The sequence below is a fragment of the Vicia villosa genome, linkage group LG3 (genome assembly GCF_029867415.1).
Source record: "Vicia villosa cultivar HV-30 ecotype Madison, WI linkage group LG3, Vvil1.0, whole genome shotgun sequence".
In the NCBI taxonomy this organism is placed as follows: Eukaryota; Viridiplantae; Streptophyta; class Magnoliopsida; order Fabales; family Fabaceae; genus Vicia; species Vicia villosa.
Window position 1 is genome coordinate 189,978,852 of NC_081182.1, and position 24,810 is coordinate 190,003,661.

The 24,810-nt window shown below is 36.6% G+C and overlaps 2 protein-coding genes across 2 annotated transcripts; both read left to right on the forward strand.

Moving 5' to 3' along the window:
• Positions 1-1,787: 1,787 nt before the first annotated feature.
• Positions 1,788-6,649, forward strand: LOC131662695 (pentatricopeptide repeat-containing protein At3g53170-like). The gene is made up of 4 exons (XM_058932549.1): positions 1,788-2,182; positions 4,012-5,107; positions 5,684-5,794; positions 6,140-6,649. The coding sequence occupies exons 1-3, from the start codon at positions 1,841-1,843 to the stop codon at positions 5,704-5,706; spliced, it is 1,461 nt and encodes a 486-aa protein (XP_058788532.1). The 5' UTR covers positions 1,788-1,840; the 3' UTR covers positions 5,707-5,794; positions 6,140-6,649.
• A 636-nt stretch (positions 6,650-7,285) lies between these two features.
• LOC131659583 (protein MAIN-LIKE 1-like) lies at positions 7,286-9,444 on the forward strand. Its single transcript, XM_058928754.1, has 5 exons — positions 7,286-7,497; positions 7,694-7,994; positions 8,036-8,248; positions 8,333-8,911; positions 9,067-9,444. The coding sequence occupies exons 1-5, from the start codon at positions 7,286-7,288 to the stop codon at positions 9,442-9,444; spliced, it is 1,683 nt and encodes a 560-aa protein (XP_058784737.1).
• Positions 9,445-24,810: the final 15,366 nt, after the last annotated feature.

A 24,810-nucleotide genomic window follows, 5' to 3' on the forward strand; every position in this document is an offset into this window, starting at 1 on the left:
TGACCCTCCTGCATATGAAGGTATTTATAGTGACCCCCCTACACTGGATCAATGATCTCTGTTATGGGTTGAAAGTCCAATCCCATAACGGATGACTTCCAAGATTTCCACATGAGTAGTGATGAGAAGCACATGCTCATCATCTTGGGTCAGCTGCCCCGCAATCTCCGATTTGTGGATGGACTTGCCCGTTATGGAGGGCAAGACAGTTTTTTCATTCATGCGAAGAGTGGGGAGCAATTGATAACGTGTCATCGGGTGAGGAGCACGTGGGAAAAATGCTCTTTACTGGCCCAAATGGATTAGGCCAACACTTTGGGTCGTTCTCGACGTAGGTGTGGATTAGGTCGTGCTCGGCGTTGGGCCAGCCACATGTCCAATCCATAACACAAACCATGAACACTTATATTAATAGTTGAAAACATAAACCAAAAGTAGTAAAAATAAACTATTAATCGTTGAGCTATCTAAGCAGAAAAGTTATTAATAAAAAAATCCATTACTTTTTCCGAAAAACGCATTGAAGCAAAAAAGCTATGGAGGAAGTGGTTTCAGAAGAAATGAAGAAAAAAGAGTCCTTAAACAGTACATGGCTAAATGGTATGAACAAATCAGGTTGAGAGCTGAGAATAACTTACAAGAAAGAAGATGAAATCGGCGGAGAGCAAATGTGTTCCTCACCGTGTTGAATTTTTTTGATCTAAATAGGAAAAATGAAAATGTGTTTTGTTGAAAATTCTGAAATGGGGAGAGAGATTTGAGAAATATTAACTTGCTTTAAGAGAAACGAGGTAAATTTGGAACCAATAACATCATAGCAACAGATATTGGAAGCTAGGGATGTCAACTTGCCTCCGTTAGTGGGGATCTCTGTGGGGATTCCCCATTTGGGGCCCCAAAGACGGGGAATTTTCCCCCCACGGGGACGGGGATGGGGAACAAAGTCTTCCCGAAGGAACTTTGGGGACGGGGGTGGCGTAAATATCCCCGCCCCATGGAGTCCCTGTCTCGCCTAAAATAACACAATGTCCTTAATTTATAAATAATTTTAAATTATTATGTAAGTTTATTTTTCATTTCATATAATTAATCTTATATACAAATTTAAAATATATATGTATTGTTAGTAAAAGAGTGGGATCTAACTGATTATTTCAATTTTGTTACAAAAAAAATGATTATTTCAATTTTTTTAGTTTGAAATTTGGGTGGTCATAACACTCAATATTATATATTAAATAGTGTTAAAAAATATATTTATCATAAAGGAATAATTTCTAAATTTTTTGTGGTTAGTTTTTGAAGCTTTTACTATTAATTTGATTTAAAATAATAATTAAAAAAAATCATGTTTATTGATCTCCGCATGAACCTTGGGGATCCGTGGGGACACGCGGGGATCCGTGGGGACGGGGATGAGGGAGAAAATCCCTCTGTAGCGGAGATCCGAAGCGGGGAGGGAGAATAAATTCGAGGGCGGGAATTGTGATGAGATTGTATCCCCGTCCCCGCCCCATTGACATCGCTATTGGAAGCGTACTAAGTCGAGACAAGGTAATATGTTAATTACAATTATATACATTTTTTTATAGTGCAAGTGGAAAAAAATCAGTAAGAGTAAAAAAAGGAATTTTATGTCATGTTTTATTAATGGGTGAATAGTTTCTATCAGAATCTTCATTTTAGAAATATCTATAAATATATTCTTAAAAAAAATAAAATAATTTACCAAAAAATACAATAATTTTTTTAAAACTCTTAAATACACTATCAATAAGATTATAGAATCTCATTTAATAACATAACTTTTTCTAATCTGTTGTTCTAAACATTCTCTACCATGAAGCATCTTCACTCTCCCCCTCGTGTAACATGGTCTTCATCCATTTCTTCCACAGCACCCTTAACCTGTTCGACGAAATTCCTAAACGAAAATCATCCAAAATTTTCAAATCCACCTCCTTTTCGTGTCCAATCCTTGAAACGGTCTTCAAAGCCTTTATCTCCAGGGCTTCAGAAGGATCCTAAGAAGGATTTGTCACGCATTCTTCGAACTGAAGCTGCTATCAAAGGTGTAGAAAACAAAGCCAAGTCGTGGAAGCATAAACAGCTGTGGCCTAAGGCTGTTCTTGAAGCATTGGATGATGCAATTAAAGGGTATCAGTGGGAGAATGCTCTCATGGTTGGTACTAGTTTCAAATTATTGTTTTTGATGTGACCCTTTGTTTTGTTGAATGCTTTTATTTGGTTTGGTTTAGTTGGTTTTTGATGGGGTGGGTGGGTGAACTTCTTGTCATGTGTATTTGTTCATTGATTACATGTTTTGACTGTTAATTTTAAGTTTAATGGAGATAAACTACTTTAGTCTAATGATAACTTATGATATTGCCACACAAGTTTACTTTGTAACTGCAATTTTCTGGAATCTTATTCGACATCAATGCAAAACTAGTTTACCTTGACAATGCATGTCCCTCTTTCTCTTTAACTTTTAGATTCAGTGCAATACAATGAATGATTCATGGAGGTATGCAACTTCTTTGAAATGATTAAATTAATTGAGTTTTTTTTTTATAGAATTGGTGACTATGATCTTGATTGACTCTTAGCTCTGTAGATAAATTAGAGAATTTGTCAAGTTGTATAATCTGCGTGGATGTTCGGTTGAATGTGTTCTTTGGCTTGGTAACTTGGTTTGGTGGATTTTTTTCCCAGTGGATGGTGAAATGATGTAGGTGGGTCCGTGGATGGACTTGTTGTCATGTGTAGTTATTCATTTTCATGTTCTGATGATTAGTTTTTGGATTGAGTGTAATGCAATGATTCTTGGGTTATGAAGCTGGCTTTTAAATGACTGGATTGAGTTTTTCAGTTTTGTAGAATTGGTGCCTCTTGGAATTATAGATTTTATTGATTTCCTCTTTATTTTGTAGATAAAGTGAAAACATATTTCAGTTGTGATGTTCTATTAATAGAGTTTGACATAACTAATCATTACAAAAATGACTTGTAAGGTGAGCGGTGCATAAACTTTTCAACGCTCTATGTCTAACCAATGTGAGACATGAGATTTTTCCAATACACCCCTTCACGCCAAACTCTCTTTTGAACTAGTGTGTGGATATAAATGGTGGATACCATATTAAAACTCGACATAACTCATCTATATAAAATTGGTTTATAAGGTGAGAGATGCATAAACTCTTTCAAGATTCTAATATCTGTTCTGGAAATCAGACAGTGTCCCAAAGTGCTTTGATTTTGTTTTTCTCATCTACTTTTGCCTATGACCTTGTAAATTTTTAATTTGGATATATAGTTTGAATAGACTTAGGTGGATGTGTTGTAAGACTCAATATGATAAAATTAGAAATGAAAATATTAGAGAGAGTGTTGGGGTAGCACCTATAGTAGAAAAATGGGTGGAAAATAGACGTCGGTGGTTTGGACATGAAGAGAGAAGACCTGTAGATTATGTGGTAAGGATAGTAGACCAGATGGAGAGAAGTCAAACAAATATAGGAAGAGGAAGATTTAAAAAGATTATAAGAGAAGTTATTAAAAAAGATCTCGAGATTAATGATTTGGATAGAAGAATGGTCCTTCATAGAATATTATGGCGAAAGTTGATCCATGTAGCCGACCCTACTTAATGGGATAAAGCTTAGTTGTTGTTGTTGGATATATAGTTTAAATGTGTTAGGAAAATCTTGAATTTGAGATAAATTATAGACTTCTAACTTAAATGCCGATGATATTTTTAGCCCGCGCAGTTCCTAATTCTACTCTCATACTCTCATCCTTGATTCACTCATTCACCTACTGCTACTTGCATTCGTTCATGCAAACATAAGCATATTTTGCAGAACTAGTTACACTTTGGGACATTTTATACTCCGTGATGTTAGTTGACATGATTGGATTTTGTTTTAGGCCGTGGAACATAACTGGAATTGATTAAAGCTATTAACTTTCAGCTTTATCTATAACATGATCAATTTCCTTTTGCAGATTTTCGAACTTCTTCGAAATCAACATTGGTATGAACCGAGATGCCAAACTTATACAAAGTTGTTGATGATGCTTAGCAAGTGCAAGCAGCCTAAAGAAGCTAGTCAGCTCCTTGAGACCATGTTGTTTGAAGGGCTTAAACCTACTGTTGATGTCTACACTGCACTTGTAAGGGTTTATGGTCAAAGTGGTCTCTTTCGTCATGCATTTTCTATTGTTGAAGATATGAAATCAGTTGCTGATTGCAAACCAGATGTTTATACATATTCCGTTCTTATAAGTTGCTGTGCAAAATTTCATCGGTTTGATTTAATTGAACGGGTTCTTGTAGATATGTCATATTTGGGCATTGAATGCAACAATGTGACGTATAATTCAATAATCGACGGATATGGTAAGGCTGGCATGTTTGAGCAAATGGAGAATTCATTGACAGATATGATTGAAAATGAAAACTGTCAACCGGATATTTTCACGCTGAATTCTTTGATAGGATCATATGGAAATGGTGGGAAAATTGATCAGATGGAGAAGTGGTATGATGAATTTCAACTAATGGGCATAAAGCCTGATATAAAGACATTCAACATGATGATAAAGTCGTATGGCAAAGCAGGCATTTACGATAAGATGAATGCCGTGATGGATTTCATGGAGAGGAGGTTTTTCACTCCGACGATTGTAACATATAATACTGTCGTTGAAGTTTATGGAAAAGCCGGAGAAATTAAGAAGATGGATAACCACTTTAAGAAAATGAAGCATTTAGGAATGAAACCTAATTCTGTAACGTATTGCTCGCTTGTAAGTGCGTATAGCAAAGCTGGGCTTATTGACAAAGTTGACTCAATCTTGAGGCATGTCGAAAATTCTGATGTAGTTTTGGACACTCCTTTCTTTAATTGCATAATCAGCGCTTATGGTCAGGCTGGCGACTTAAAAAAGATGGGCGAGTTATTCTTGGCAATGAAAGAAAGAAAATGCAAGCCTGATAGCACCACCTTTGCGTGCATGATCCAGGCTTACAATACCCAAGGCATGACTGAGGATGCTAAAAAGATGGAGGACATGATGATTACTTCCAAAGATAGCTTAGGTATGTTCTATGTTGCAATTTCAAAAACTTGCTCTTTGGTGTGATTTTTATGTTCTGCTTTTATTCTGCTTGATAGAAAAATGCGTTGTCTAGTAAACATTAGTTGCCATGTGAGTACTATGCATCTGTCTGTACAGGACAAGTAGGATTGCTCTGAAAAAACTGTACCAAAGTGATAGACTGAACCTAACCACACCGAAAAGAACCTTACTGTGTTAGGTTTGTGAACTATATTCCTGCCATACCGACCGCTTTGCGGCGCCGTTATAGCAGATTATGGCAGAAAATCCCTCAATATCGACTGATATTTACCATTGCAACGAGCCCACAGATCGTCATGTATATCTGCCATAGCGACCATGGCCATGGCCCCTATTTGATAACACTGTTCTGGATGGTTTTGACTGAGTCTTGATATAGTTAACCTATTTGCGGCAATAATAATGATCCACCATTCATGAGTTTTTCTTCGAACACATTCTCTATAACATTTATACTTACTATCGATTCTTTTTCCCATGAATGGTTTTTATATTACTTTGTTCTGACTCTCTCTACTAACTGTCTGATTAATAGATACTAAGTTGATTGGATGCTAGCATGGCCAATTTTGATAGCAGACTACACGTATCTATTCATCTATTTCCACAGTGATCCTAACTTGGAAAGATTTGTGAACTTTAGCAGGTAACATAGTTTCTTCTTGAATACATCACTATTTTCATGGAAAATCTTCCTTTACCTGTCAATTTGATAGTTTACTATTTTCATGGAAAATCTTCCTTTACCTGTCAATTTGATAGTTTACTATTTTCAGGAGGATATAGATTTTTATTTTTATTTATAGTAGTCAGATAACAAAGATAATATAAAATTGTTATCTTGTAACAATGATGCATTCATGACTTTGGATGAAATTCTTTCGAATGATCGATCTTCAACACATGCATGAAAGGCATTGTCATCATTGAATTCTCCTTTTTTGTGATCTACATTGCATGCAGAATTTTGAAATTTGTATCTGCTCTGCAGGGTATCTATAATTTTATTCTATATCAGACATGACATCGATGGAGTGTGTACATTGAACAAAGTGTATGTTTGGATTGGCGGTGAGTTCAGCGGAATCACGGTGTACCGTGATTATAGCAAAAGCTAAACTTTAGAGTTTCAACAAAACTTTGGTATTGCCGTGAGTTCAAACATGCACTAGGTCACTAGAAGTAGCATCGGCCAAACTCAAGTGCCCTATTGATGGACTATTTACTCTATCATGCAAGAGATTCACTCAACCAATTGGTGATCCATTCTAGAGTAGAGTAATCCATGTTCTTGAGGAGATGGTTGATGATTGAAAGTCTATACAAAATCTACCCAGCTTCCTTTCCTCTGCACTGTAATTAGCATAGTCTGATCCTACAAATACATATTGTACAAATTACTAATTAGTACAATATAGTGAGTTATATATATTTCAGTTTATTGAGAGATGTAAATTCATAATACTTTTCATCTATCTAATATACTTACTGACCTTGTACTGACCTTAGTATTTCTTGTTCATATTTTCTTCATAATGCAAATAAAATAATAATAATAATAATAATAATAATAATAATAATAATAATAATAATAATAATAATAATAATAATAATAATAAATAAAGAGGAGGGATATTCTTACTCCAAGAGTAAGTTATTACAACTTATCCCACATCATCACTATTAATTATTTTCAATCCAATCGTTAAAAATTACAAGTAATTAAATATGGAGAGAAAAAATTATTTCTTATTATTTTTAACCATTAAATTTAGAAGAATAAATGGTAGTATGTGGAGTAAGTTTTAAGAATTTAGTAAGATTATCCCTCCTCATAAATAAATAAATAAATAAATAAATAAGAAATTAATGTTCTTTATCAATAGTGAGTGTTTCACATTAGTTTTAGACTATAAAAGTAATAATTTGAATAATTTTAAAACAAGTAAATATATATTACATTAAAAGTTGAAAACTGAAAATAAAAATTATTTTAATTTTTTTAATGTGACATTCATTATAAAACGATAAAAAAAATAATAATAAAACCCTACATATTAATTATTTATTGTGCATTCAACAAACAATATACGATTTTCTCTAGTATGGTCGTTGAGTTTGCAGTATGCAAAATCTAATGTATCTAAAGCCCTCTAATGAAAGTACAAAACCTTCTCATCCAATGTTCGGAGAAACCTACACGCCACCCTCCAAACATATGAAAAGACCTAACTGTCTAACCATTTTTCATTACCATATTTTTCTAAATTTACGGGATCAATCAGACAATTCAAATTTTTGGGAGATACAAGAAATTTCAAGGGCATATCGGATATTTCGCGAAATCAAGTAAGTTTCAGGTATTTTTAGTTAAATTTCCGGTATTTTTAACCGCAAATTTCAGAATTTATGGTATTTTTATTAACTTATTAATATACCGTAAATTTAAAATTTTCCAGTATACCGTAAATTTCAAAATTTCCGGTATTTATGTAATTTTAGAAAAAAAAAGAAGCTATTTTCCTAATGTTTTTAAATTTTGCAGTGAGGACCAGAGGTCTGGACGGGCCACAAATAGAGCAACTGCTCTTGCTCGAGCTGCTGATGAGGCGCAGGCCTCAGAGTTACAAGCTGGACGTCTTCCTCTGACCGGTTCCAACCGGAAACGGATGGCGGAGCAACAGGCGGTGAGGGGGTTCCGCGCACCTTGCCGCTTGACTGGTAGAGTTTCCATTACTGCTGCGGAGGAGCAGGTGGTTCAGGTTGAGGTGGCAGAGGTTGAGAAGTCGGTACCTGAAGTCGGGGAGCCGGTGGTTGTTGTTGAGGAGCCGGTGGCTGTTGCTGAGGTGCCGGTGGCTGTTGCTGAGGATGGGTGCCTGTTACTAAGGAAGGGGTGCCTAGAGTTGAAGAGCCGATGGATGTGGTTGAGGAGGGGGTTGCTGAGGATCAGAAGCGGGTGGTGCAGGAGACAGACACCACCACCAGTGCATCTACGGAACCATCAGTACACACTGATGGATCTTTCCCTGGAGGACCTTCTGACAGGTTCGTGTTGACAGGATACGCTGACCATGTCGCTTATAAGATATGGGAGGACGAGGTATGTAACATTACTTAAGTGCTTAATTTTTATTATGCAATTTGATTTATACTAATGTGTCTTAATTGTATTTTTTTGTTACAGGAGCATCCAGTGCTGAAGGTCGCTTCTCACGGGTCGAATTTGAAGAACTTCCCCGAGAGACCGATGCCTGAGCAGGTGAGGAGGATAGTTCGGGATTTCCATCTGATGGACTTTTCTTGGAGCTCCCTGACGATGTTGGACGCCTCTCTGTTATCAGAATTTGTTGATAGGTCGCATCCGGAGAAATCATCCTTCCATATTTCTTTTGGGGAGATGACGGTGACTCTGGACGATATGCATTCCCTATTTCACCTTCTGATTGCTGGTACGTTTTTCACACCAGTTCTTAGGGACCAGGCGATGGCGGTGCACATGGTGATGGAGGATTTTGAGATTAATGAGGTGGTTGTGCTTAAGGATTTTGGTGAGACTCGGGACTTCCGCATTAGGATGTCTTGGTTGAGGAAGATTTATCAGGAGCTTACCGATGCAGGGATGTACGAGGCTACCGCTAGGGCGTACATGCTACATCTAGTGGCATGTACTCTCTTTGCGGACAAGTCTGGAGTTCATATTGATGTCCTCTATCCCTCTCTATTTAGCGCCCTTGACACCCCATGTTGGGCTTGGGGAGTGGCGGTATTGACGATGTTGTATACGACACTTGATGCTACATCTCGTCCTGACACTAGATAATTTGATGGTTACCTGAGCTTGTTACATGTATAATTTTTTACATGGTTTTTTGTGTTTTATTATAATTTACACAAGCTTGATGATTTTTATTTATGCAGTGTTGGATCTACGAGCATTTCCCTCACATCTGTGAGCGGAAGATCCAGCGTTGTTCGGCTGCTGACCCATGTGCAAAGAGGTGGAAGGCCAAACAGGCCGTTCCAGGAGGATTGGTTGAGTACAGGCGGAGGTTGGATGCTCTGACGCTGGATGATGTCATCTGGACACCGTATACGGATCACCGCGCTCATCGTCCTTTTGATGTATCTTCCTTATATTCAGGTTATGTCAGATCGGAGAGCCACGTGGCTAGACACTTGCCTGAGAGGTGTCTACGTCAGTATGGTTATATACATGGCATCCCACGTCAGGTCCCAGAGGCTCCAGCTGGTGGCATTGATAGATGGTTTCAGAGTCGCGTCTTCAGCCCCCCGTGAAATCATGGATATAGCCGTTGCGGTTCAGCAACTTGGGCACTGTCAGGATGGATACCTGGAGTGGTTCCTTAGTGTCTCACACCCTAGGGTCACGCCATTTGCCGTAGCATCAGATGTTCCAGGGCCTTCACGTACCAGAGTTTCTTCCGATCCACCACCACCACCCGCAGGTGACCAGGACAGTCGCCCGCAGTTCATCGCCGTACACTTATGTAGATACATTAGCCGATGTTGACCGTGGAGGACCTATGTAGATTTATTTTTTTATGATTGTATTATTTTTATATTTTGCACAAACATCTTTTTTATTACATTTTCTGCTAGTACATGTTTCGAGTAGATAAAGAAAATAACATCAATAACAAACAAACATAGTTAACAAACATCAGATGACAAATAACAAACATAAACAGTACTCTAAAACATGAAAACCTAGGCACTAATGGATGAATTTGGATGTTTCATTCACTTCATTATGTCTTCCACGGATCTTTGGATATGCGCATCCAATTCGATCGGACCTTTAGTTATCCTACGGCGAAATGATTTCCACAGGGCCTTCACATCTTCATCATTCTTCAACTCGATTAAGTTGTATTTCACCCTTCCATTTTTATCAAGCCAGTCCTCCCAAAATTCGATCTTTGTCACCCTTATGTTATCTGAATCAGGCAGCAAATTATTCAACGTTTCTTTCAAGGTGGTAAAGGATTCGGGCCCATATGGAATCTTGGTTTGAACAGTAGGGTTGCAACCATTGAAATACACTTCTACATTAATCAAATATTGAGGAAGAGACATTTTGTTGAAATGATGTGTTATCCAATAACCCTAAGACCCCAATTTATACAAATGGTGGTGCATTCTAGACCACACATATGTGTCGGTGCAATCAGGACCCTCCAAAAGTGTCGGCAAAATCTCAACCATTGAAAAAACCTAATATTTAAACATACCGGTAATTTCAATTATAATGAAATTTCTGGTACTGCCTAGAAATTTGAAATTTATGGTAAATCGAAAATTTCATTATAACTGAAATTTTCGGTATGTTTCACCAGAAATTTCAGTTTAACTGAAAAATTCGGTATCTTGTACCGAAAATTTAGTAGAGGCTATCAGAAATTTCGTCCAGAAATTGCTTGTAACTCAACAGGGGCAAAGTTGAAATTAAAGAAAAGGGGGGGGGGGGGGTGCCATGTATAAAAATAGGGGTGACATGTAGATTTCTCCAATGTTAGTGGGTTTCAATAAGCATTCACCACCATTTGTTTTGAGCGGGTTCATTGCACCCCATACATTAATTACTTATATTTCCAAAATAATCTTAGAATTTAAAATTTGAAATTTAGACGCAGCTTAACCACGTCAAATATAAGTAAAAAAATATGTCTGCATATTAAAATTCAGATTTACTCTTTGCTACCACGTACATGTAGATAGAACACACAAGCAATTTGTTTTAGAGGTTTGTCAAAATATTAAAATTTGGATCCACCTCTATTATCACATATACAGAACAAACAAGCAATTTGGTATAAGGGTTTTTCCAAATATTGAAATCTGGATTCACCCTTGTTATACACAAAAGACACCAACAATAACAGACAGAGAATCTAAAATAACATAACATTTTTGTTGTCACGTACACAAAATACAACATAGATATTTGTTAACCTAAATCTAACATGACATTTCATCAACAACAGATGGTTTAGGACGTTTCATCATCTTTAGAATATTTGTGGTTGATTTTGCAAGTATCGCATCAATCTCGATTGGACCCTTAGTTGCATAAAAATGAAATGTACTCCACATACCACTAACATATGCATCGTCTTCAACTCAAACTTATTGAAGTTAATCTTCTCTTCTTTATCAACCATTGGTGAACAATACTCGAACTTAACCACTGTTTGATAGTCATTGTAGTGTAAGAGAGGTGTTCTCTGTGATCCTAAACTCAAAGGAGGCATGATGCCTTTGAAGTAAACAAATACAATATACCGATAATGATTCATTTTGGAGTGTGTGTGTGTGTGTTAACAACATAAGAGACATATTTATATATGCTATCTTGTCTCGAAGGGTTGATCCAGATACTGAAATTTGGATTCACCATCTTTTTATCATGTACGAAGAATAAACATGAGGTTTTTTCGGATACTAAAATCTCAATTCTCCCCTGTTAGCATCACTTATACACAAAATATAAGCACTACTACAAATATTAATTTTTTACGACGAAACTTTCACCTCGAACAATAAAAAATTGAGGTATAATGCCAAGGTGCGACATATTTTATTTTATTTTTTAAAATAAAAACAACATATTCTCCCGGTTTTTAAATTAACCGAGAGGAAAAACAATTCAGAACAAGCTTCGAATCACAACTATTGAAGTTTATGTTTTTATTTCTTTATAAGTGTAAACTAAATGATCTATCCCTTTGGTTTCCTTAATAACCAACGGATAAAATAATCAGATTTTACTATAAAACACTTGTTAAACAGATTTTTCCCTAAACCTAACTTATAATTAGCCGCCCCAAACTCGTATGCATCATTCTTTTGGGATGGATTGCAAGATAAAAATAATCTTCAATGTTCTTCTATTCTTGAACAAAATATTTTTTTGGCCCTTGCAATCTATCTCACATAATAGTTTTGATGTTGTTGTTGTATTTTTGGAATAAACTTCGTATGATGGATTGCAAGTGTAGAGAAAATATCTTCCAATGTTTGGAACAGATAACGTATTAGAAGTTGGATGATTCTAAACTATTGAGCTTAAAAAGCACGCGCATAAGAGTATGCAACAAAATTTGGATTACAACAAATATTTGTTTTTCTGAATAACAACAATGATGATAAATATGGATTGGTTGTAATCAATGTATTTTAATATTTTGTGTAAACAATGAAAATTTTTTAAAAAATATTAAAAAGGCATATTCACCTCAATTTTCAACTAAAACTGAGGGGTAAACATATGTTACCTCGGTTTTTGCCAAAATCGATGGGATAATTTATCGAGATTATTGAGGATATTGATCATCGTTCTTAAACAAATCCCTGCCTTCCATTTCATGACTATCAATGCTCAAGACACTACCATTAGTGATCTGCGTGAAACATAAAAAACTTCCATTATAAATGTATTCTGAATATAAAAATTGATAATGAAACATCATGAAGCACTTGAAATTATCTACATCCATCACTTTAAGGTTTGCAAGAGTATTTGCCATGAAGAGTTCGCTATGATGGATTGCAAGAGCATAAAATTATTTGCTTTCAAGGTTTGTGTTCTTAAATATTTATTTGAGTAGAAAATCTTTTATTTACCTAACCCTTTTTTTTTGTTTATATCAGAAACAAATGTAAGTAAAAACAATTGAAAGTATAGTGACACCCAACATTTGATTTTTCCCAAATATCAAAGATTTGAAGATCCAACATATGATCTTCATGGACAAATTAATTTTTATTTTATTATTCTGTGCAAACAATGTAATATTCTAGGTAAACATTGTAGTTTGTAAATAAATTATTTTATTAATATTTTGTGTAAACAATGTAATAAGTTGTAAAAAAAAAACTTCTATTTCATCCCTCAGTTTTATTGATAAACGGAGAGGTATGATGCTTTAGTTATGAAAATGATAAAAGTGCAGAAGCTGGGGTTCGAACTCATATGCATATAACCTTACCCCTTGAATTTTAAAAAACCGAGGTATAATGTGGCAGCTTTTCATGACGCTCTTCGTTACCTTGTTTATGTAGTTGAGGTGAAATGCATAAGGCGTCCGAGGAGAAATATATTCTTTGTAGTAGTGAAGACTTGTCCGGATAATGGAATCTGGATTCAAACCATACCAATTAACATTAAGTGTTTTATGGAATTGTTTTATGACATACAAACACATCAAAATGTTAATTCAAATATTTATACAAGTAATGTTAGATATGCATTAAAAATAACTAATTAACATTACATCCAAACAATGTGTCACCACCTAAATACATTATAAAATAAAAATTAAAATGCATCAAAAAATGTGTCACCTCCTAAATCTATGAGTGGTTAAGCCTTTGACTTTTTCTGATTTTATTCCTTCTCAATCGCTCAATTTGGAAAACTATTCCATCCTATAAAAAAAGTATTAGACCAAGTTTCAAATTCTTTTGTGAAATGAGATGTCCACTTAAGGAATGTTTTTGGTTTAGGACATCATCGTTTCAAATAAACTTCAACAAAATATTATGATTTTAAAAGTCATCCAATACACATAATGTGTCTAGCTTAATTTTGAGGTGGGTCATTTCGAAGTAGGAAAATATTTTTGAGAAACCATATCTTGTAAAATCGATACACACTCGATTATATGAACTTGCTATAAGATGACTCATTTTAAATAAATACATCCATTTTCCTCCAGTGTTTAATCGTTAAGACAGGGAATCAGAGCATCGTGAATTTCATCATGTTGTTCTTTTTTCCCTTATAGTCTTATGTATGATTCATTGTGGGCCTTCAACTCTTTGATAAGACGTGTTGGTAGACAAGTGTATGATTCTCCTTTCCCTTTCATAGCAAAGCCAAAATAACACGATAATTGCAATTACCATCATCTTTGACATCTACAATCCGCTTTATGTTTGTGAATGAAAATAGGAAATTATCCAATGTGTATCATTTTTGTTAAAGGTAGTGAAGGCAGTGGTTTATTGATACGAGCATCTTAATAGAAATTTTTTGGATTGTGAATTTTAACAATCTAGATATAGTGAGACGACATGTTTGAAATAGGATAGAGACCGCCTGGTTGAATTGTTACTCGATGTTGGTTTGACATTCTTATGAGCACCCTTAGTCTTTACTAGCTATGCTGGTGATTTCATATTCGTGGTTTCTAGATAGGATATCTTCCGCAGTAGCTCTTTGATGTGTAATTTTATGTTATAACCAGCTTTCAAAAATATCCCTTAAACCACTTCTCATTTTGTCATGATAGATATATCTGATTTACCCTTCTTGATCATACCATCATCATCATCATCATCAAACTATAGCCTTTTCGGTGCCTATGAACGTCATCCATGTGCTCGAGATATATTGTTGACCAAATATGAATACAAATTACTGTCTTTGAATTTATGTACTAATATTATGATGTTGTTATCATAACTGAATAATTCAATAATATTAATATGATGAATATAGAAGTGTTAATCGCTTTAAATAAAGTATTCTGACCTAACAGGCCTTACTAAAGATCTAAACTTAAATTACTAATAAATATCAAAATAATAACAATAATAAACTAATTAATTGTTTATAAGACTCCCTTCATGCTGGTGAATGTATATCTATCATTCCCAGTTTGGAAACAACTTATTCAAAGTTATTATTGTTAAGCCCTTTTGTTAGAAAATCTACAAGTTTTCCTTGGGAGAACACATATGGAGTACAAATTGTTGGACTTGAGACTTCACACACAATAGGGGAAATGAGCTGTGTGGTTTGAAAAAACATGGTTTTGAAAAACTTTGAAATTTTTTCGAGATTAAAATCAGAGTTTGAAAAATACTTTTCTATATCTAAGCATAAAAAAATAAATATTGAAATAAAATTCTGAATTTAAGGAGTTTAAGGGAGGAATAAAAACACTGAGAATTACAGAGGTTCACTCAAAATAAAAGGACCTACTCCTCTCCCTAAGAATTGATCTTGAGAGTCTCCATTAAATACTTGAGAGCTTTTAGTAGGTGAAACTCACGAACCCCTTTATACAAGGATATGGTGGTTGCCTGTAGCAACCTGCCCTAAAAATTAGACTTTTAGAATCGCCACCTATTCTACCAGGGCGAATAGGAAACCCTACGCAATTAAGAAATCTAGGTAAGTTATTATAATTAGGTCAAGGGAAGGTGTTAGGCACCCTTAACCCTTTCCTAAGGTTTTGAATTGAAAGGGGGAGGTTTATGGCTAAAATTATTAAGGTTCAATAGCTAAGAAAATGAATAGGGGAAAAGTGAGATTTTGGGGAAGGGGATTCACCTTGTTACCAAGTGCCCACGTACCTCCTTATGGAGGATCAGAGTCTACGTAGTTCAGGGCAGGGTTGTACGCCTTAGAATTTGATATGAAGTGGTTTGAACGTATTTTGAGTTACCTTATCGAAGTTTTGAAATGCGAAGTTTGCAAGGTATTTTGAATTACCTTATCGTAATTTTGAAAATCGCAGTATTGAAGAGATGAATTTTGAGTGTTTTAAGTGGCGTACAACCCTGATTTAATATGTTACCGTTAGTTGCGATGATCAATAGGTTTGATCATTATAGTTAACGGATTAGATAAAGGATTGCTGACCATTCTGACCGATAGATTCGATCATCACGAACAGCAAATAAGTGTGTTTTAAATAATTATTAATTTATCGTTATCCCTCATAATCAATAGGTTTGGTTATTACACGATAACTAATTGAGTATGCTAATCATCGTAACCAATAGATTTGGTTAAAACCATTTAGCAGAATAAATGTATTTTTTTTATTTCTCACCAATGCGACTATTAGATATAATCAGATCGAAGAGAAAATTATATAAAAAAACCGAATACCAAGAATTAAGAATTAACAAATAAATTAAGCCTTCATTGAATATAAATAAATTGATTAAAATTAAATTAAGGCGCAGGGGGTATTTCCTAAGGGAGGAGTAATTTGGGGGGTGCAAACATGTAAGTTTGTAATTAGAATGAATTGAGCCCATTAACCAAAAAAAATCTACATCTAATTGATTATTAAAAAAATAGAATAAGAAATATCAAATAAAATTTATTACTCCCTAAAGTAAACAACACAATAAAAAATAATAGAAAGAGAAATGTATATACATTACCTGTGACTCTTGGATAAAACGTTATAGCAGGTACGAAATCGATCCAATATCACCCAACGAATATTCTCCTTTTTTCTATAAAAATTAGATAGCCATATACATGGAGACCATTCACGTGATGACACGTGTCAAACAAATTAATAAAAAACAAAATTTCTTCACGTGATGCATAACCGAGAAAGGACAAGTTACGGAAACAATTCCTGTATCTTCTTCTTCACTATGCCATTCTTCTTTTTCCATAAAATTTCTACTTCTTTTTTCTTTAAAAACCCAATCAATCTTTACTTCCTCTCCATCATCACAATATCCATATAAATAAATTAGTAACATCTGTAAAGATCAAGGAAAAGCAAAAGAACACGTACCAACGTGACCTCTGAGATGAGCGATGACGATGGCGACCCGGCCGGCGGTGTGGTGTTCGTCGGAGGCTTTGACAGTGGTGGGTGTCTGTTTCATTCAAGCTTGATTGGAAGGATTTGATGGCTGATGAGGTTGCGTCGGTTGTGCGGTCAAGGTTGTGTTGCTGGTGGCTGTTCTTCGGTTGACGGAAGGCTCCGGTGTGCGGTGTGCGCGCGGATCCGGCAAGGGCGGAACAGGAGTATTGCCGCTATTTGGATCTGTTTCTCCCTTCTTTCACCATCTGCAGATTTATCTTTGCTCTTTTCCTGTTTTCATTAATTTCACCATGAATAGCTCCATATAGAGAACCAACAATACTTAGCATTATCAGAGCATAAATCAACGCCACTGCAGATATGTTGGAGATGGCTTAGAAGGTAGAAGGTACGTTGATGTTTGTGCTTCTTTAGGCTTGTGATTGCTATAAGAGGCGTGTTGGCCCTGTATAAGTATGTTAAAAAAAGAGGTTCAAACAAGGGTTGACCAGGATTGGACGAATAAGCAAGGGTTATAAAAAAATGTGTATAGATTAGTGAGACTTTATGCGTTTGTTCTCATATGAAAGAATATCTGCAAAAGGTAGCAAGGTTAGAATTTTTTTGGAGAAGTTTTGTAACGTGTGATGTTTACGTTAGGATTATGTGTATGTACGTGAATGAAAATGTGGAATATGCAGAGTGGCTTTTCGGTAGCGAATTGTTAGTTGTGGAGAAATTGGTCTCCCCTAATGTGTACAACAGTGTTCTATTTATATTGGTCAAATTAGGGTTTTCTACACCTAATGGGCCTATTGCCCAATTAACTTAATAATTAAAAATAATCCTATAAAAATAATATTTAAATTAATACTAATAATCCTAATAATATATAATTAATAAAACCTAATTAAAAATAATAAACCTAATTAATTAAAACCTAATACTAATCCTAATACTAATCCCAATACTACCTAATAATAATCCTAATATTAATAAAAATTAATAATGCTAAATGCTGATAGTTAGTCATAAAAAAAAATAATAATAATGAAGACAAATGTTAGTAAAAACCCAAAATACCCCCCAAAAATGATAAAATCCTTGTAATAATTGGGCCCAACGTTTGGGTCCTAAACACCTGTTAATTATGCCCTTGTTTTAACTCAACTTGGTTTATAAGAGAGCGGGTTTGACAATAAGAATGTCAAACCCCATGACTCTTAATTTTGACCCTTGATGGATTAATAGACGTAGATTTGATCGGGCAAATTTTAGAGTATGACAGCTGTCCCTGTTCAATCTTCTTAAACCTGTAGAGTCGGATAGGCACGTCTGCCTATCGTGATCTAAAGGTAGAAGATGATTGAACACTAAAATGCCCTAAAATTTGCATTTGTCGGGAAGAAGTTCCGTGGGAGATGGGCATAAGGATGCCACCCAAGGTAAATACCATTTTTCAAAATGTGAAGCAGATGCTTTCTGGAAGGAACCCTGTGCTTTGATTATAGCATGACCTGAAAAGACAACCTTGATTTTATGCAATGTTATGATGCATGCAATGTATGATGCAGTGAGCTTCTCAAAATAAATGAGAGCAATGTATGTATATGCATTGTGTATGAATGAGGTATGCAATTGAATGATGCATGACTGTTAGTTATGTTAGTTGAAGTATGTTAGTAGCTTTGGAAAAGAAAAATAAAACCCTTGTTTGTTATTGACGATGTTTTGGAGAAAATCACTGCCGAGGGACTAAAGTGATAAACCCAATTGAGGAACCCTGTTGTAAAACCCTGCTGTAAAACCCTTTTTAAAACCCCTTTGTAATTTTGGAAGAGATCACTGCCGAGGGACTAACGTGATGGATAAACGTAGCTATCAATAGTGACGACTCGCAGTTTGTTGTGTAGAAGATAGTTAACTTGCTATAGTGCTAGCAAGCTTTCGCAGTTTGTGAAACCCCACTTACTATAGTTCTAGTAAGTTTTCGTAGTTTATGTAACCCAAAAGGATCACTTGCTATAGTTCTAGCAAGATCACTCGCACCAATAGGAGTCACTTGCCCTGGTTCGGACAAGCTTACCTGCACCCATAGGATCACTTGCTCTTGTTCGGACAAGCTTACCTGCACCAATAGGAGTCACTTGCCCTGGTTCAGACAAGCTTACCTGCACCAATTGGAGTCACTTGCCCTTGTTCGGACAAGTTTACCTGCACCAATAGGAGTCACTTGCCCTTGTTCGGACAAGCTTACCTGCACCAATAGGAATTATTTGCTATAGTTCTAGAAAACTTACCTGCACCAATAGCAGTCACTTTCCCTTGTTCGGACAAGCTTACCTGCACCAATAGGAGTCACTTGCCCTTGTTCGGACAAGCTTACCTGCACCAATAGGAGTCACTTGCCCTGGTTCGGACAAGCTTACCTGCACCAATAGGATCTCTTGCCCTGGTTCGAACAAGTTCACCTGCACCAATAGGAGTCACTTGCCCTGGTTCGGACAAGCTTACCTGCACCAATAGGAGTCACTTGCCCTGGTTCGGACAAGCTTACATGGATAAAAAGAATCGTTTGCTATGGTTCTAGCACATTTTCCTGTATGAAAAAGATTCACCTGCTTGGATACTCACGACTCGAGGGTCGGAAACAATAGCATGTTAAATATTCACGACTCGAGGGTCGGGAAAGAAATGACATGTTTAGAAACTCACGACTCGAGGGTCGGACATTCACGAATCGAGGGTCGAAAAACAAACCAATCACGACACGAGGGTTGGAAACTCACGACTCGACAGTCGGAAAATAAACCAATCACGACACGAGGGTTGGAAACTCACGACTCGGGGGTCGGAAAACAAACCAATCACAATACGAGGGTTGGAAACTCCCGACTCGAGGGTCGGAAACTGGGCTTTTGTAGTAAGTGGATGAACTAGATGATATGCATATGCTAATGCGTATGTATGTATGCTTATGTAATCCCGAGATTTTATCTCTTTAAACCCATTGAACCTGTTTAATCCATGTTCGCCCCTACACCACGGCTATGCTTATGCCGGCTTAGTAATGTTTATGTATGCGGATAATGCTTATGTATATGTTGACTGATGTAACGAGTGGAATGAAGTAATGTCTTCTATAAGACTACCTGAAAAAGTTTCTGGAATGGATATGAAAATTTGTCTTAAAGAAGACTACCTGAAGAGGTTCTTAGAAAGGATAAAATTTGTCTTAAAGAAGACTACCTGAAAAGGTTTTTTTTAGCAAAGGATAAGGAATGTCTTAAAGAAGACTACCTGGAAAGGCTGAAAGATGTCTTAAAAAGACAACCTAAAAAGGTTCTTGGAAATGACAACGAGTGTCTTAAAGAAGACCACCTGGAGAGGTTCCTGGAAAGGATGACAATTTGTCTTAGATAAGACTGCCTGAAGAGGTTCCTAGAAAGGATCGTAAGAATTGTCCTAAAGAAAACTACCTAAAAAAGGTGTGGTGTAATGTAGCGACCCATGTATGTAATGCATGATTTATATGTATTTGCCTGATGCTCCAATGATAGGTTGTTGATAACCAAAGCGTATATAGCTCGCTGGAGTTGTAGGTTTGTTTGATAAGGTGGGGTGTGATGCTAGCGCAACTTCCCAATCCCTGTTTTTTGAATTTTGAAGATCGTAGTTAGGAGAAAGATTTGTTCGATGTTGTAAAGTGTGAGAACGCCTTTTCCTTATGCTGTGCGCCTTGCCCCCAGTTTGGCTTTTTGAAATACTCCACGCCTTTAACCTTTTCAGGTTCTCCACACCTTTAACCTTTGGATATTCTCCACACCTTATGGATTTGATATCCAATGCCCCAATGTTTAGTGGAAAAGATGCCTCTGATCTCCAAGCCATGAAGGAAGTGCCCCGAGAAATAACCTTGTCATATGCTTCGACGTTTAGATTGAAGGGTATGCTCTTGATCTCCAAGATATGGAAGGCTATCCATAGTTTTCTATCCTTTTGAATTTGAATTCTTCCCATGTTTGACATGCCCCTGTTTGTTATTGCTTCGAGATGTGCCCCAAGTCGATTGAACCTTTAGGATGAATGCCCCTAGTTAATAAAATCTTTGATTGCATGCCCCTGTAATCCTTGAAATTTTGCCACTGTTTAGGAGAACCCTCTGGATGTGGTTCCCCCATTCCAGAGTCTTTATTAGAAATGATCGCCTTTGATTAACCAATTTCGAGATCTCCTTGAGTGCTAAGTGTATGTTCGTAGATGATGTTGTACCCTTTGAGAAGTTACTCCAATGCAATGCGTATGCAAGTTTTGGAATCGAAGTCCGTTATGAATTAGGACTGGATGATTAGAAATGAATGCTTGAAGAAGCGCAGTGGTTAGGGATAGTTTTAACAAACCTAGGAGTCAGTATAACAAAATTCTGCTTAATATGCTTTCGCAGTTAACCTTGCCTCAATTAGGACTTTTGAATGTTGTAACTTGGCCTGGTTCACGGTTTTAAGAAATAATGGATATAAGGCTCAAAATTTATTTAACCCACCCCTTTCTCCTTTATGTTCTCCAAATCCTAGGAATTCGCCTAATCCAATGATTGCGTTTTGTTTGCAAGAGAATCGTTTCAGTTTTGATGTTGAGCAGAAGCCTTAGTAGAGATCCAAGCACCGATTTGTAGAGATCCAGGCATTGATGAGAAGCTTCGATGATTTAGCAGTCACAAGATTGTCCTTTGTATTTCTCCTTTGTTTTGTTTTTATCCCTTATTTTTGCATGAACCAATTCCTTTGAATTTGATCCATCGGGATGCCCTAATTTTTGCCTAAGTCATTTTGTTTTCTTTCATGGAATTTTCCATTTTCACTTAGCGAACGTTTTTTCTCCTTTTTTTTTGTTTTGAATACTCCTTTGGAAATATTGATCCTTGGATTTTAAATGTTGTGACTGCCATGTTGACTTTGATTTGTAAGCTTCGACTTTGACACGTCCTCGATCTTGAATGATGTATTGAGGAAGAAGATGTTGTGAATGTTATCTCCATTGCTTCCTCATTCTTGGATGAACGCGAGGAAGAAGATATGCTTGAACCTTTGCTTCGGTTGATCCTTATGCTTGAACCTTTGCTTGACCCTTTGCTTGAATCCTTGCTTGGATTGACTGATTCTCTTGACAACCAAAATACACCATTGAATTAATCGAAATCTACCCTGCCCCTGGTTGAAATCAAGGTTTATTTAAAAAGTAGAAACAAACTCCAACTCCTGGCTCGAGGGGGTGACGAGGGATTAACATCTGTATATCTCCATTGTTTAGGAATTGAAATAATGCCTGTACATCGTCGGCTCGTTCTTACCTTTAAAGCATACGTTTAGCGAGATTATTTGTATTCGTCATTCTCCCTTATGTTTGTTAATAATCCTGAATTTGAAATTGAAAATAGAATAGAAGTGTGCGAATGAAGCGAATGAATTGATTCCAAAACCTGCATGGTCATCCCATTAGAATTGCTAATCCGAAGGTACAACTTTTATCCTGAGTAACACTTAGCGATCGTAGGGGTAGAAATTTTGAGCATGAAAAAACCTATTGATCCTAGGGACAATCTCCTTTGTAAATCCTTTGATCTTGTTTCACTCCTTAGTTCATGGACATGTAGAAGTGAAGGGTAACCTCGAATTCTCCTTGGACGCGTCGAACCTGTCAGGAAAAAATGGTTAGCGGTGGGTTTTCGTCGTATCGGAACTTCATGAGTTTCCTTTGACTGAACCTCTTTTGCTTTCTCTAAGGATAGTATCACACCGTTCGCAACTTTCAGAATTCGTAGATTGATAAAAACCTATGACCCTTTTGCCCCTTGGTGGAGAGTTAACATACGTCGCCTTCCCTCAATCGTAAATATGCATCTTCGTTCAGGATATTGCCCCAGTTGGACTGACCCTTGCCCCCAAGTTATCGTAGAGCGTCCTTGTAAGTTTTGCTATGTTCATAGATGAACCCCTTTATGACTAGATACCCCTTGAGTGTATCTATAAGGGAACTTCTTTGTTGAACTAATCCTTGCTCGATGATAACTTTTGTTGTATTTACAATCTTGTTACGACAAGGTATGGACATGCGGCTGGCATGGTGAAAGACATCCTTTTTTTCCATTGTAGGGCCAAGATAATATTTTATTCTCCTTTCTCCATAGTTTATGATCCTTTGGATTTTTCTTTGCGAGTCTCGGGAAATCGGCTAGCACGGAACAGGTGGATGTGGGCGAAGATGCGAATGTAAATGTATGAATGCATGAAAATGCAAATGCATGCGTATGCGAGAGACTCCTTGTATTATACCTCCTTGTATGCAATGCAGACGTGTGACGTATAATCCTAGGGATAGCCTTAGAGGCAACATTAGACCCTAGTGAAATCCTTGCAAGATAGATGTTATGAGACGCCAATGGAAATCCCTTAGGTTAGGGAGTACGCAGAAGGTAGCAGCTGGTGACCGTTCAAGACAGTCACCAAATCTCATGGCCATCGAGAGCCCGTTCGAAGTGTACCAATAAAGTTGTCCCTCGTGGGAAGGTTCTCTATGCGGAACACAACCTATCTAAGGACGATATCAGACGAGGTGAAATCCCTACAGGCTAGGGATTGAAGATGCATAAATGGAAATCCAAACCCTACAGGTTAGAGGGTGCATGGGAATAAGCACGGGGTGACCGTTCATGACCGTCACTATATCTCATGGCCATCGAGAAGCCAATTGACGTGCATCAATGGAGGTGTCCTTCGTGGGAAGGACATGGTTTTGGAAATAGAGTCCCTGCAGGCCAGGGGGCGCGTAGGAATACCTGCAAAATTAAAACGCAAGACATTCGCAGTATATAAATTGCATACATATAATAAGCACATAAGCACATAAGCCCTAGGTTCATAGGTCCGGCGTAGCGGCTTAGGGTGTCTACCCTTCCCATTGGTATGTTCTAGAAGGTCTCATGGGGTCGTTCGTAGCCGCCGAGACTCTTTGTCTCTTTGGATTTTAGAACAACTCATTTATCCATGAGGTTCGAATTTTTAGGGTAGGTTCTCAGAGAGATCAGCTAAATACCAAGTCCAACCCTCAACAAGGTCAAGCCTCGTATCAGACCTTTCCGGATATTTAACCCACTCTGAGTGGAATTATAATAAGACTCGTAGGCGATGTATTTCCCCTCTGGTCTTAAATATAATTCCCACGCTTAGGTTTAACGCAATTTATACATTCCAAAAAAAATGCGATAAAATAACAAATATTCAAATATTTAATTAAATTGCGGTAAATAAATGAATTGCTGTGAATAAATGAAATTGCAAATAAATAAATAAATATAATTTAAATATTTATAAAAAAACCATAAACACTAATCCGAAACCCTAAAAATGGCAAATTAGCCAAACCCTAAAAAAGTTCGCTAAAAACCTAAACCCTATCAAAACTAGGAGCATAATAATTCATCTTATCCCCAGCAGATTCGCTAGCTGTAGCAACCTGCCCTAAAAATTAGACTTTTAGAGTCGCCACCTATTCTACAAGGGCGAATAGGAAACCCTACGCAGTTAAGAAATCTGGGTAAGTTATTATAATCAGGTCAAGGGAAGGTGTTAGGCACCCTTAACCCTTTCCTAAGGTTTTGAATTGAGAGGCAGAGGTTTATGGCTAAAATTATTAAGGTTCAATAGCTAAGGAAATGAACAGGGGAAAAGTGAGATTTTGGGGAAGGGGACTCGCCTTGTTACCAAGTGCCTACGTACCTCCTTATGGAGGATCAGAGTCTACGTAGTTCGGGGCAGGGTTGTACGCCTTAGAATTTGATATGAAGTGGTTTGAACGTATTTTGAGTTACCTTATCGAAGTTTTGAAATGCGAAGTTCGCAAGGTATTTTGAATTACCTTATCGTAATTTTGAAAATCGCAGTATTGAAGAGATGAATTTTGAGTGTTTTAAGTGGCGTACAACCCTGATTTAATATGTTACCGTTAGTTGCGATGATCAATAGGTTTGATCATTATAGTTAACGGATTAGATAAAGGATTGCTGACCCTTCTGACTGAT

Excerpts from the sequence above, each read along its gene's own strand:
- LOC131659583 (XM_058928754.1), top strand. The coding sequence starts at position 7,286 with ATGTATCTAAAGCCCTCTAATGAAAGTACAAAACCTTCTCATCCAATG. Across the intron at positions 7,498-7,693 it reads CGGATATTTCGCGAAATCAA|TGAGGACCAGAGGTCTGGAC; the intron begins GTAAGTTTCAGG and ends TAAATTTTGCAG. Across the intron at positions 8,912-9,066 it reads GTTGGGCTTGGGGAGTGGCG|TGTTGGATCTACGAGCATTT; the intron begins GTATTGACGATG and ends TTATTTATGCAG.
- LOC131662695 (XM_058932549.1), top strand. The coding sequence starts at position 1,841 with ATGAAGCATCTTCACTCTCCCCCTCGTGTAACATGGTCTTCATCCATT. Across the intron at positions 2,183-4,011 it reads AGTGGGAGAATGCTCTCATG|ATTTTCGAACTTCTTCGAAA; the intron begins GTTGGTACTAGT and ends TTCCTTTTGCAG. Across the intron at positions 5,108-5,683 it reads TACTTCCAAAGATAGCTTAG|ATACTAAGTTGATTGGATGC; the intron begins GTATGTTCTATG and ends TCTGATTAATAG.